Raw genomic sequence first — 13,836 nt, 5'->3', positions numbered from 1 at the left:
CTGGCTCATGTCCTTTTTGCCCATGCCAAACTTGTAGTGTCCAAGCAGGAAAGGCCAGACCTCCTTCCTGATGTCATGCTGCACTCCGCCATAATAAACCAGCCTCAGCAGCTCCAGCTCCTTATAGTTCTACACACAGACCGGGAGAGAGAAAAAGAATGATAGAAATATAAACCAAAAGAAGAAGAAAGATGACAAGAAGAAGAAGAAGAAGAAGAAGCCTTGGGCGAGTGGTGAGAGGAACAAGAGGAAGAGGAAGCGCATCAATAATGAAAGGAGAGAAAGAGTGATTGCGCCCCATTCAGAGGAAGATAGAAGATAAAGGACACAGATATGAATAGAGTGTAAATTAGTAGAGATGACTTTGTTGGAGTTGATGAATGGTTACAGTGGTGGCTTTAATAGCTACGACGGTAACATACTGCACTCTGTAATGAGACAGAACTCATTAAATTTCCATTAGAGTGAAGGAGAGTGGAGTGAGGTGGAGGCTGCAGGAGAAGTGCATGATTCCTGACTTCCAATTAATATACAGCTACAGTAAAGGAGGATAAATGAGGGGGAGGACAGAATAATAGAAACCCATTTAACTGAGAGGCAACTGCAGCTCAAGAAACATTCCTCACAGGTTGCGTCAGATTATCTCACTTTATAAAATATTACTGAATGTAAGACTTGCACAGCATAACCATGATTTATCTGACTCGATGATGACTTGGTGATCTGCTGTGATTTCTGGCTTTTAAATTCACTGGCCTGCAGGTGGAGGGTGGAGGGGTGTCAGATGGTGCAGGAAGAAGATTAAGATTCTTGTTATGTTGTCGTAAATTCCGGCTGCTGGCTGGCAGAGGTCGATCACGACGTTATATTTAATGAGTCTCTCAGCCTCACTGTGTGTACAAACCTCTCTGCTCACCTTGCAGTCTTTCTGGTACTTGCTCCACACCTCTTTGCTGAGGCCCCCGGACGCCTCGGAGGGTCTGTCTGGAGGGACTATGTTGTGGTTGACGAGAGCGGACAGATGAGTCCGCACAGTGGACAGGTGTCGACAGTAGGCCAGCCCTAATGGACAGGTGAGAACATGGACAGACACACACGGCTAAGACCAAGCATCGGGAAAGTCACAGATAGAAGTATGGGTGAAGCCAAAATGTGCATGCATGTTTCCCTGATGGATGAAAATGACAAAGTAAACCAGTGCTTGTACCACCTTTAACTCCTCCGTGTAAATGTCTTTCTAAATATAAGTGAAAATGTAAAATTATCATTTGTTGTAAGCTCCTCCTTTTTAATGATTCTTGTTTAGAATAGGACACCTCCTCATTATGTTGTCCTTTCTGAGCTCCTGTGGAGACGACCCGCTCCCTATGTAGATATAAACGGCTCGTTCTAAGCTAACGAAAACACAACGACTCTTATCATCAGGTGATTATACACTAATGAAAACATACTTATTAATATTATATTCCATGTCTGCCCTAGATCCCCCTAATTGTGACACACTGGTCCTTTAAGAATTCCCTTAAGAAGTCCTTAAGAATTGCATAGTAGCCTAGAAATGTTGAAACCATACCGTGTTGTTTAGCAAATTTTGTTTATGTGCTGAATATTGCATAATCCTGCTTTTATTTCATAACTAAAATTGTATTTTTTATTTTTTGTATTGTTATATTGAGGTCAAAAAACTCACCAACTATTAAGGTATATAGGTATATATGTGTGTGTGTGTAAGCAAGGAGTTAGGGTGTCTGTGGTTAATTCACACAAAACATGTCACCATCATAATATTCAGAAAACAGCAATCATGTATGAAATAAATGCATGAATACTGAACAGAGGTGACATGATGTACTTACATCCATAAAAGGCTCTGGAGACTATCTGCCTCTTCATGTTCTGGCAGAGCATCTTGAGAGGAATACTGGAGGAAAGAAAAGAAATCCATCATAATTGTTGAGCCACTGTCTGATTCGAAAAAGGCTTATTCTATAAATAATTCCTTTTAATGAAGACACCTCCACCACGGTGGCTGAAAGATTGAAGTGCCTTCATGTGTTTTTGTTCTCATGGATAGATGGACTAGATGCTGCCTCCACCAGATATTGGACTCCTTAGAATTACATTTCACAAGTCAATAATCATTATTGTTTTGGTGGGAAACACCATAGGCTGTGATTTTTATCTTAATAAAAATCACAGCCTATAACCGTCGGCTGTTATTGCTCGTCTCTCAACTCTCTCAAGTTTGATTATCTGGCTCCATGCAGCTGCCAAGATGATGAACCTAAGGCTTAAAATGTCTTCAGCAAAGATTCAGTGCATCATAAAAGTCAGTTTAAATTTGACAACAACTCTGTAAATACCAGTTCAATTCGTGGCAGTGATTCCTTCAATACAGATGGCTTTCCTAAATGTCTTCACGTGCTCTTAGTGTTATTAATGACACCTGTTTTTACGGCATTGATTACCTTTATTTTCCAAATGTAAAACTCTAAACCAGACGCATTGCAGCACACTTTAACAGTTAAAGGTAAGGGTTATTTTAAGGACGTACGTGTGAATGTCTGATGGGTTGTGTATGCAGGTGCAGCCGGCAGGGTAGTCGAACGACACGTTGCTGCCAGCCGCGGAGCAGGACAGGCACAGCGATTCGAGAGTGGTTCCTTCGGCCTGTTGCCACGACGACGGGCTGCCTCCGAAACCCTGCACATCCATCATCTCCCCGTGGTCTAAACCAGAGAGAAGGAAAGTGAGAAGACAGAGAGAGGTCTCAGTGTTCTGAGACTGTTCTCATGTACTACGCTCTTTGTTATTTAAAAGTCTACTTCACACTGGCTATGTTCTATATGCCATACATATTATGACATAGGCCCCTCAGCTCAACCATAAATACATCTTTCCATGTATTGTTCTTTGGTATTAATGACATCAAGAGATGAGCAGATGGATGAAAGATTTACACTCATGTTACATGTGAGAGCTGGAAAAACCAAGCGTCGAGAGGAAACCAAAAGTGGAGGGGGACAGTTTAGGAAGCAGGAACGGTTGCTGTGGGAGAGACAGGCAGAGAGGATGCAGGGAAGCCATGCTGGATCAGTTCATTCAGTGGGGAGGCAGAGGAAACAGCAGAGCTCAAACAGGAGACAGGAGGAATTAGCAGAGGAAGAGGAGAGGAAGTGAAGGAGCTGATAGAAGAGGAGAAGACAGAGACGAGGCTGACGCTCAGGCCATGCAGGACGCATAAAGCCAGAACAAGACAAGAGACACCAAAAACAATTATCTCATAAACAACAAAAACATATGGTCACCAGTAGAAGGGCACACAGAGGGGAGGGAAAAAATCATAAAAACTTCAACATTAAATAAATGCTCTTCACCTTAATTCTTCAGGTTGGAGCTGATGACCTGTCATAAATATGAAGCTGCGCTTTGGTCGTTCAATAACCCCAAAAAACAATTAATATTAAGAACGAAAAATGCGAACAGAAAAATTGCTGGAGCGAGACCAACATCTGGCCTCCCCCCTCTTTACTTTAGGACTAGACGTGATCAACAACTGGTTTTGGGCTCAGTAAGTCAACCCCGCTCACACAAGACTCCACGTCTCTACTACTGCGGAACCCCACAGGACCGTAATGAGAGGGGTGGAAGGCGGTGGGGGTGGGGTGGCTATGGGGAGGGGAGGGGGGGTTAGTGAAGAATTACAGTGAACAGCATCGCAGCAAACGACTGCACAAACAGGAGAAACAACTGAGGAAGTCAGAGAAGAGAGAGAGAAATCAAAACAAACAGAGGAGGAGACTGAGAGGATTTTCATCACAAATACGTAGAAACACATAGTCGTTCTTTAAAAAAACAATGAAATGGGTGCATCATATTTCCCATGCAAAAACTGTCAGGCATGTTGCAAGAGAGAAATGAAAGGACAAAAAGAAGGAAACTGAATTAAGTCAAATTAAAGGAGTGCAAAAAAAAAAGCAAATTATCAAAGCGACTTTTGGCCACGACAGCGTAAACCCAAGAGTGTTGAGTCATGCTTCCACAGCTACACCCTCTCATAACTCTAAGGCAATCAGCACTGCAAATCCCAGAATGCAAAGCAGCCAGAAAGGCCTTGACCTAGACGAGGAGACCTGGGGAACTTTGAATCTGTGTGACAGTGATGAAACCGGGTGACAGACGTGAGTCACTGTGTTTGGCAGCACTCTCTATAAAACAAGTCTATTCATTTGACAGTGTGTGTTTCACAGGCTTGCATGAGGAGCTCTGCCAAGCCAGTGGATTACACTGTGTCGCTGAGCAGTGGGGAGAAAGACCAGAGACACAGAGAGAGAGATAGTGACATTAAGCAGGAAGGGTGTCAGCGGCTGCTGTGGCATTAACTGGATGTCTGATAATATCATTTTCTAGAGACAGGATGTTATAGTGCTAGATAACAATGCCCAGCTGTCATTTATAGCAAATTCAGCCGACATAAAAGTTGAAAATGTTTTATATTGGTGAATAAATGCTATTTGGATTTGTCTACCAGTGGCTGGAACTGACTTTTATTTGGCGCTAGAGATAATCCTAAATCATCTGTTGCATCACGACAGTGTGTGATGAAGACTGGCTCAATCCCTTAGATTTCCCCTTTTTACTTGCGCTCCTCCTCTTCCTGTCCACCTCCATCTGACACTCAGGACCTGCAGCTCCGCCTACAATTCACTACGTAAGTATTGCACAAGGTCTACATTGCAGTTTATGTCACTGGAGTAACACATGCAGCACTGGAGACTGTGCTGACACGTGTTGTGAACTTAAAGTTGCTCTATACGACATCAGAGCAGTATTATAGCAGCAAACCACTATTGTGTTGGAATCAGAGCTTTTTTGTTCATGTTAGTGCATGTGAGCGTGCCCCACTGGCTAGCTCACGGCCGCCGCTCTGCACTGCTCTCACACGGCGGTTACAGCTGATACCGCCATCAGTCCTGGAAGTGTAGCGCCCGCCCTCCAGCTCCCAGTTCCCCCAGGTTAACACCGTTAGCTGTAAGCCGCCGGCTCAGCCGTAGATATTCTCTGAATTACGTATTGAGCACCTTTAAAGCCTGCTTTACCCCGGACACACAACAATACAAATGGGACGGCACGTGGCTGTAGAATACCATAGCAAGCAGAAATTCTGCATATTGTATATAAAAGGTGCTGCATGTACCATTTGTAAACATCAAATAATACTGTCAAAGCTGGAAGGATTCTTTTGGTCACTTGGGGCACAGGAACTAGCTGAAAACACAACATCCTTTCACCTCATCACATCTCTTTAAACACATTAGACAGACAGCAACATTAGCATTCATTAGGTGTCCTGTTAGTGTCCACCTGGTGAATCTTTCCTATACACTCTGATTTGGTCTCCACCAACTCCTGAGCATAGTATCTGGCTCTTCAGGCGGCTGTCTGCTGTTTAGTGCATACAGTGGGTTTAACTTATCAGAACTCTTTTTGAAGCCAACCGCTGTGACTGGAAACAAAGCGGATGAGAGCAGGATTAAGTGTACCTAACAAAAAACGAATCAGTTTGCTAAAAGAGTCTAAAAAGCTTTGTAGAGCTGTTAATTGCTAATTCAGTGCTAATTCTCTGCGGGTTTGTCACTTAGAGCGACCTCCTTTCATTCCACATAGTCCTTTGAGCCATTAAATACTGATTAGTGGAGCGATGAGTACGACCACGATGGAAACCCTACAGCTTCCTGTCCCTTACAGATCACTTTCATCATGGCAGAGGACAAACAAACCGGACGGAACTTTTTTTTCACTTAAAGACAAAACTATTTAAACTAAATTAAACCTGGAGGTACAAAGTAAGAGGCTGCCAATCGTCCTAGCTATTATTGGACTCTTTTGTATCTATTGTCTCAGATTTAATGTTAATCAATTACTAATGGTTATGTTATTGCCATTGTTAGCATTTCTTTATGGCTCTTTAAATATGGCTAATTTATGAATGCATAATTATGTAATTAAAAAAAAAAAAAATCATAATACATGCTTTTCAATTTTGTGGTGATCAACCTGAAGGTCCCCTTCAACACCAGCCTACTCCACACCATTGGGCTCAGCCTCAGGAAGCACACACACAGGCAGACAAAGCTGGGGGGGGGTTGGGGCAAGAGAGGAGGGCCTGAGGGGGCATGATGGGTGGGATGCGGGGAGGGACGTCTGAAGCCGGGGTGAGGTCTCAGGCGTAGGGGTGGGGGGTGGGGGGGTGTGTTAAGGTGATAAAAACCTTTCATGACATTAGGGTCTGTGAGGTTCCGCGAGCAGATCATTGAGATCATAGCATGGAGCCTATCTTCCTCTTCCTCGTCATCGTCCAGCGACGGAGCGCGGCTGCCCGTGGTGTGGTGGTAGTTTATAGTGACTGCTTGCACCAGTGGGACAACAGAGAAAACAGTTAGAACAGGGCCACCCTACAGACCTCGGGAAGAGCATTGTGGGAAAGACGCCACACTACACCCGAACTATGTAAACACATCATGGGAAGACTAAATTCAAGCAGATACACAGTACTTATTTTTCAATTTCAAAAGGCAAAAGCGATCACAGAGATGAGTGTTAACCACTGAAGGAAGATTACATGTTTGTTGTGTGCAGCCTCTCTCCTGCCTTGCTTTTTGCATGACAATGTAAAAGTGTGACTTACTGGCATCGTAGCGGTGTCCAGGGTAGACGATGCGAAACACGTAGTCAGCAGCCGTCCGCTCCTCACCGTTCCCGTCCTGGTCAATGAGCCTGGCAGTACTGCTCCTCTTCCTCAGTTTGGGAAACACTTTTCCCTGAAGAACACAAACAGATTTATTAAAGGGACATATCATACTCATTTCCAGGTTCTTACTTACTTTCTCTCATACTGTCTGTCTGAATATACCTGTATTCACCCTCTGTCTGAAATGCTTTCTCTTTATTTGGTTTTTTTTCTGGTGTGGCAGCAATACGCTGTAGAAATACGCTACCATACATAGTGGAAGAGCAGTCGGATTCACTTTACACCACGGTTGTCTTTTCCTAAGTCCTTCTGAATTCTCCTTCACATCTTTCCTTGACCTCATGACGTTTTCCATCGAGGTCAAGGAAAAGTTGTCAGGAAAAGACGTTAGGAAGTAATCTTTTGACTTTTCGACCGCAGCCTATGTTTAAGTGTGAAATGTGAATACAACTTTAACAACCTGACTCACCTTGCCTTTCTGGGACCAGAGGGGGGGCTCTAGCTGACCCCGCGGTAAGAGGCCTGTTTCCAGACAGGAGAGGAAGGCCAGGAGGTGACCACCTGGGGGGAAGTGGAGAGGCGGCCGCTGGATCCCATCCTGACTGACCAGAACCAGTGTACCACCACAATCAGCTGGAATATGATGGGAAAAAAAATATTATGCAAGAATGAGATAAGAAAAGAAAAAGAAAATGTATTAATATTATTGAGTTATAAATTGTATTTTAAATAATGTCTAAAGAGTCCATGCACATACAAATAAATGTAAGAGATGCAAAAGGAGACAGAATAAAAGGTGTCGAAGCTGTCACCAAGATAACAGCACTAACATGAAAATAGTGATATGAGCTACCCCACTTTATCAAAACAAGCAATCAATATGTTGATATGACAACAGCTTAGGATGCCACTTCATGCCTGAATGCTCTTTCTATAAGGTGACTGATGCAGTGTGATCTGACTATGTGTGCTAGGATGACTGAATGAGGAGGTGTTGTGTGAAAGTAGCAGCTCTACTCACGGCGTTGGTGACAGTGGATACAGACTATCTGGCGTAGAGGGACAGTCAGTGCATAGTCCCAGTAGATACTGACAGAGAGGGTAAGACAAGGTTATTATCGTACACTGAGACCGAAACCACAACAAGCAGTGAAAACTGAAATTAAATTAAAAAACAATATCCTTTAAGAAAAACTAAACTGAAACAACATTGCCTGGAAAATGAAATAAAACTGAATGTTAATTCATTTCACTTTTTGTTGTTTAGCTCTAATATCTCGCTACAGGAAAAAGGAGGCAGCAAGAATTTCCATCAACTCTGGAGACTTTGAACCACAGAGACTGAAGGGACTTGACGTTCCAGGAGATGGTGCTGTGCTGCAACAGCTTCACAATGAGTCCCTGTTGTTTATCACATGCAGTCTAGTCTTGTAGAATTAAATAAGAAGATGATTTAAATACTGGAGTAGATTAAATGCCATTTAACCACCAAGCTGTTGATCGCAGGTCTGATGTTAACCAACTGGGGTCGGGATGATGAGTGTGGTAGTGAGGAGGATCACAGATTTAAACATGACTGTTCCTACACACTTCTCCAACCATGTAGTTTGTATGTAGGCTATATATAGCTACATACTTCTGAGACATTAAACCTAACAAAAACAAATGCAAACTAAACTAAAACTAGCAAACACACTCTGAAAACTAACTACAACTAAACTCAACTGAAATTGAAAATAAAATCTAATTGAAAATTATAAATTTATAATCTTGGTGTGAGGTGTAACAGGCTTCAGAGGCAGTTGCTCATTTCAAATCACTGCAAGTGTCATTAAATGCATGTTTAGATCATTTATATACTATCTATAAATGTATAGCGGGTGTGTTTGGGCCACCTCTTCTCCAGGTCACAGTCTCCCAGCGTGCCGTTGATGAGCTGGTTGGGTGTCCACTTCAGGGTGAGGTTATCGCCGGCCTGGTGGAGTGACAAGTAGCCCCGCAACACCTCCATGTCCTTCTTCTACCGTGGAAGAATGAAGAGGAAGGAGAAAGGACATAACGTGAGACTTCAGGTCTGAAGGAGCTCAAGACAGAGAGCAGAAAATCGAGGCTCCATTAAACCATTTTCATCTAAACAGCTTTCAAATCTTAGTTCAACATTTTGGGAACTATGCTCATCTTCCTCCAAGAACTAGGAGAAGATTGATACCATTCTCTGAAATGAGACTGATTTCAATCATTTCCCAACATGTTTAACTATTTCTTAAAGTATTTCTCTCAAACATTTAATATGTGTTGCCGAATAAAGAACATTCAAAGTTCAAGTTAGAACAATATTTACTGAGTTATTCATTTATGAAAGTTTAACACTCAGCTCAATTGCTTCATCAGGAATTGATCAGATTTCAAAGACAATTGTGTCTCCATGGCAGCACAAGCAAATAACCCTCAACTCAGGTAACTGAAAATAGGTTTTCAGGGCCTCTGAGTGAAGTCTACTATAACTGAATATAGCTTTGTCATATTCAAACAGGATAAGTCTTGAAACGCTGTTGAATACTGTACATGTATTCTATATGTTACATTTTATATAGACAGAATCTTTGTTCATGATATGAGAAGCAGACAGTAGAGTCATATACAGTACCATTTAGCGTGTAGCGTGCAGTGAGTGCTGGATTCATCTGCATGTGCACTCAGCCACAAGTGCTGCATGGCTGAGTGCACATGGCTCTGTCAAAGGCTGAGCGTTGTGGGAGGCAAATATGTGCTCATTATACATTTCCAGGGCCAAACATGTTGAAGCTACTTGGCAGCACAGAGCACATTAAAGGCAGGTCTTCAACCAACCCAAAACAGCACACGTCATTCCGCTGTTCATATACTTCCACTGGCTCCCAGTCGCCGCTCGCATCAAATTCAAAACCCTGTTGCTCGCTTACAAAATAGCAACAAAAACAGCTCTCTCCCACCTGAACTCAATCATCCAGGTCTACACTCCCTCTCTCCTACCTGAACTCAATCATCCAGGTCTACACTCCCTCTCTCCTACCTGAACTCCCTCATCCAGGTCTACACTCCCTCTCTCCTACCTGAACTCAATCATCCAGGTCTACACTCCCTCTCTCCTACCTGAACTCCCTCATCCAGGTCTACACTCCCTCTCTCCTACCTGAACTCCCTCATCCAGGTCTACATTCCCTCTCTCCTACCTGAACTCCCTCATCCAGGTCTACACTCTCTCTCCTACCTGATCTCCCTAATCCAGGTCTACACTCCCTCCCGCCCACTACGCTTGGCCAATGAAAGGCGCCTGGTACTCCAGTCACAACAGGGCCCTAAGTCACTAGCTAGACTCTTCTCCTCTGTAGTCCCCCGGTGGTGGCATGAGTTACCAAACTCCATTCGATCCGTAGAGTCCCTTTCCACCTTTAAGAAAAGGCTAAAGACCCAGCTCTTTCATGAACACTTCCGCACCTAATGACACTGATGCCATTGATGATGACATTGATGACGTTGTTGCTGCTTCTATCCACCCTGTGCGTTGCCTCTGTGCACTGCCTGTCGGCACCTGTGTCTGATCGGACTTGAAGCTGTTGTTACTCACGTTGCTCCCTCCTATCTAGATCCTTGCTTGTGTTGTATGAACTCTCAGATGTACGTCGCTTTGGAATAAAAGCGTCTGCTAAATGAAATTGTAGATTTGTAGAAATCAAACTTAAAGCCCAATGTTTATTTCTAATAGATAGGCAGACAGAAATGGTACAGGTACTTTGTATAAAAGCTGGTCACAAACTGAGGATGTGCAGTCGTACCGGTTGCACCAGGACGTTGTTTTTGCCGTAGAGAAGGTGTGTTCTGGAGTTTTGGTGAAGAGACTCCACATACTCCCTCGCTGATGCAGCAAACCTGTCGTCTGACATGCTGCCACTGGATTGCCTCTTGCGGATCTGGAAAAGAAAACCATTTTAACAGCGAATTTGTACAACTCCATCACCACACACCAACACCTCCTGAGGACTGAAGTAGCTGATCTAAAACAGCCTCCACTCACCCCCAGAGCAGGCCGGCGGCCACCCGAGGTGTCTTGGCCTCGGTGGGCCCCGTGGATCCGGTGGCGCTGAACTAGCTCGTTGGCTGAGGGGTCAGTCCAGAAATGATCTGACGTCTTCAGTTTGCTGTATTCCAGAGCACAGGGCCCCACTGAGAACACAGCACACACACAGCACACCGACACACAGACCTATTAACAGATCCATTGACCACTTTCATCAGTGAAATTCCTCAATTGAAACCTTTTGTAAGGTTACTACTTAGCTGGAGGGAATTCATAAAAAGACTGTAGAAGGTGGTGCAACAAAAAACAAAAACAGAATAAATACATGTAACAATATTCAACTACATATATAAATATATTATTTTCAAATTTGAAATAGTAAGTATAGGGTTCCAAAGTCCCAGATTGATTGACATCTGAACAGTACATAAACCTGTCTTTCAGCATTAGTGCACAGCACACATTTGATAGTATTAGTAGTTCTATATAATATAACATATGGACACAGTAACGTGCATTTTTTTTCCCGGCTGTTCCTCATTTGTCCACCAGGTGTCTTCAGTGTGTTGTATTGTGCTGCTCTGCACACCTGTTGCTGATTCCCTCATCTGCACCTGTTGTTACCTCTCCAGTCAGTGTGGATGGAGTGTTATTATGTCACTGTTCATGTTGTATTCTCTGCTTTTCTTTTCCTGTCTCACTGCATTTGTTTCTGATTCTCTGCGTATTAGCTGTCGTGTCTGGGTTCCCTGCCTTCATCTCCTGCTGTCACACTGTCTTACAAATAGCTCTGAGAGTGGTTACAATGGCCATTTATGTCTAATTTGTTTATCTAACGGTTGATATGAGATGAATACAGGAATATTTGTTCTGGATACTGTGGTTTTTTATTTTCCATTAGTGGCCTCTTGTAATTTTGGCAGTTAAAGCCCAGTGTGATATAGATGAACTCACCCAGTAGGGCTGCCAAGATGGGCCCGAAGACGCAGTCATGCATCAGAGCGTCCCTCTCATAGTATTTACTGCAGAGATAAACACACAGAAAGAAGTGATGTCTTCAGTAGGGACTTGATTTGGAAACCGGAAGGTGACCGGTTCAAGTTCAGTAGACTGATAGCTGGAGAGGAGCACTTGAGCAAGGCACCGTGTGTGTATCGTTCCACTGGTATGATCCGGCTCTGGATGATAGATGTTCATTATCCTAATCAGCATCCTTCACTCAAAACTAATGGCTGCATTGCAGCTGGGACCTGTATCATAAAGCTAGATTAGTAGGTTAGCCAGCTATCTTTGGGATTTACTCAGGTTTTCTGGTATCACAAAGCTCGTTAACTTTTAACCTAGTGGATCACCATGGTAACACCATGGGACACGGCTGCACTCTGAGTTAAAAATGAGACAAACAAACTGAAGTCATTGTATTTTACCACACTAACAGCCTAAATAATGACTATTATAAGCTGCAGTGCAGATGCTTTTGCACTCTTGCTTTTAATTGTTCATCATGTGACAAAAGAAAAGCACCAAAATGTCACTACAGATAATAAAGGAATTATCTATGGACAATCCATTTAATTTCCCTACTCACTCTAGACTACTGAACACCATATTAAAAAGGCCTATATAAGAACTCCCACACATATTTATAGCCTTAAGGCCGAAACATGCCTCTTCTGGCTGCATGTTTAATCGTTATTTATTTCTTCACTGATTTGAACCAGCCTCCCGACAGGAGTTGGATCGACCAAACAGCTTTCTTGACGTGCAAATCTGCCTAAGCAGAGGGTAACTGCTGCCAGGCTTTAAATGGGCATTAACTAAAGGGAGCACATTACACTTGTCCTGGCATAAATGCACTGGCTTCCCCTACATTTTAGAATCAATTTGAAAACTTTATTACTCACTTTTAGAGCACAACTTGGACTTGCCCCAGAGTACATAATGTATCTCTTAACACCATATGCGCCTGTACGTGGTCGGAGATCGCCTGATCAGCTACTTGTTGTTGTTCCAGGTTCAAGTTTGTGACCAGATCAGACTTTTGCCGTCAGGGCTCCCGACGTCTAGAATGCACTTCCTGTAGAGATACGATCATCTACATCTGTATCCGCGTCTTAAAAACACATTATTTTAGGATGGCATTTTTTTATAAGGTCCTAATCTTATGTGTCTGTATATGTATATCTGTTTTTACGTGTATATGTGTGGTGAAGCATGTGAACAGAGCATGCGTGTATGGGTATATATACATATGTATATATACCCCTGTTTGTGTATGCATGTTTATATTTCTACACATTTATGTATGTATCTCACAAAAAGTGCAATACTTCAATCAATATATTATAGTATATTTTTATAGTATGCAACCTATACTGCTCCCAAATATATACAAATATATATACAGTACATATTTTAAGGTTAAAGCATATTTCCAACTTTAACCTCAATTTCTAGATATTGTTCCTATTGTTTATTCAGTTTTGATAGCTTCATGATATTATTCATCCTGGATCACTAATGTTAGGCTCAGTGCAGGTAACCCCATGAGAGCCAGACTTAGTTAAACAGGCGTCCCAATTCAGGCTGCGGGTAGGTTTATTTCCTACTGTGTGACCGCTGAACACTGGCTCTTTATTTCTGACGGATTGACACACAACGTCACATTTACCATGGATGCTTCATCACTTCAGACGACCTACACTACAGCTGTCTGAACATGATGTCCCAGTTTATCAACAAGAACAACAAAACCACATCTAACAACACTACTGAAGTTTTAAGGTGGATTTTTCTCCATTTAACAGTGTGATTCACATTGTCATATGTCTGTGGAGCCCATCAGCGCACTTCATGTCTGAGGCTTTGATCATCATTTCACTGAGTGGACAGCTTGTTGAAGCACCCAGTGGTTGTGAGCACAGAACAAAGCAACCAGAGAGGGGAACATGGGAGAAGAATGGGACACTAAATAGGTCATTCATAAGTCCTGTTCGTCATTCAGCTACAACAGAGCCTGGTGTGGGTG

General features: G+C 42.9%; 1 protein-coding gene across 7 annotated transcripts in view; it reads right to left on the bottom strand.

The window, feature by feature from the left end:
• The window catches only part of sgsm2 (small G protein signaling modulator 2), a 70,766-nt gene that overhangs the window by 9,975 nt on the left and 46,955 nt on the right, over window positions 1-13,836 (bottom strand). The window contains exons 5-16 of one of the 7 annotated variants that reach the window (XM_074639976.1): window positions 11,763-11,830; window positions 10,806-10,954; window positions 10,567-10,701; window positions 8,647-8,768; window positions 7,773-7,840; window positions 7,221-7,384; window positions 6,689-6,821; window positions 6,272-6,409; window positions 2,555-2,729; window positions 1,857-1,921; window positions 905-1,062; window positions 1-129 (exon numbers count right to left, since the gene is read on the bottom strand). In XM_074639976.1, the coding sequence (XP_074496077.1) occupies window positions 1-129; window positions 905-1,062; window positions 1,857-1,921; window positions 2,555-2,729; window positions 6,272-6,409; window positions 6,689-6,821; window positions 7,221-7,384; window positions 7,773-7,840; window positions 8,647-8,768; window positions 10,567-10,701; window positions 10,806-10,954; window positions 11,763-11,830 (1,504 nt within the window). Of the gene's footprint in view, window positions 130-904; window positions 1,063-1,856; window positions 1,922-2,554; window positions 2,730-6,271; window positions 6,410-6,688; window positions 6,822-7,220; window positions 7,385-7,772; window positions 7,841-8,646; window positions 8,772-10,566; window positions 10,702-10,805; window positions 10,955-11,762; window positions 11,831-13,836 lie in introns of all 7 variants that reach the window. The other 6 variants (XM_074639974.1, XM_074639978.1, XM_074639975.1 and 3 more) reach the window with 6 other exon arrangements.

The sequence above is a fragment of the Sebastes fasciatus genome, chromosome 7, assembly GCF_043250625.1.
Source record: "Sebastes fasciatus isolate fSebFas1 chromosome 7, fSebFas1.pri, whole genome shotgun sequence".
Classification (NCBI taxonomy): Eukaryota; Metazoa; Chordata; class Actinopteri; order Perciformes; family Sebastidae; genus Sebastes; species Sebastes fasciatus.
This window is presented reverse-complemented; position numbering and strand designations above follow the sequence as displayed.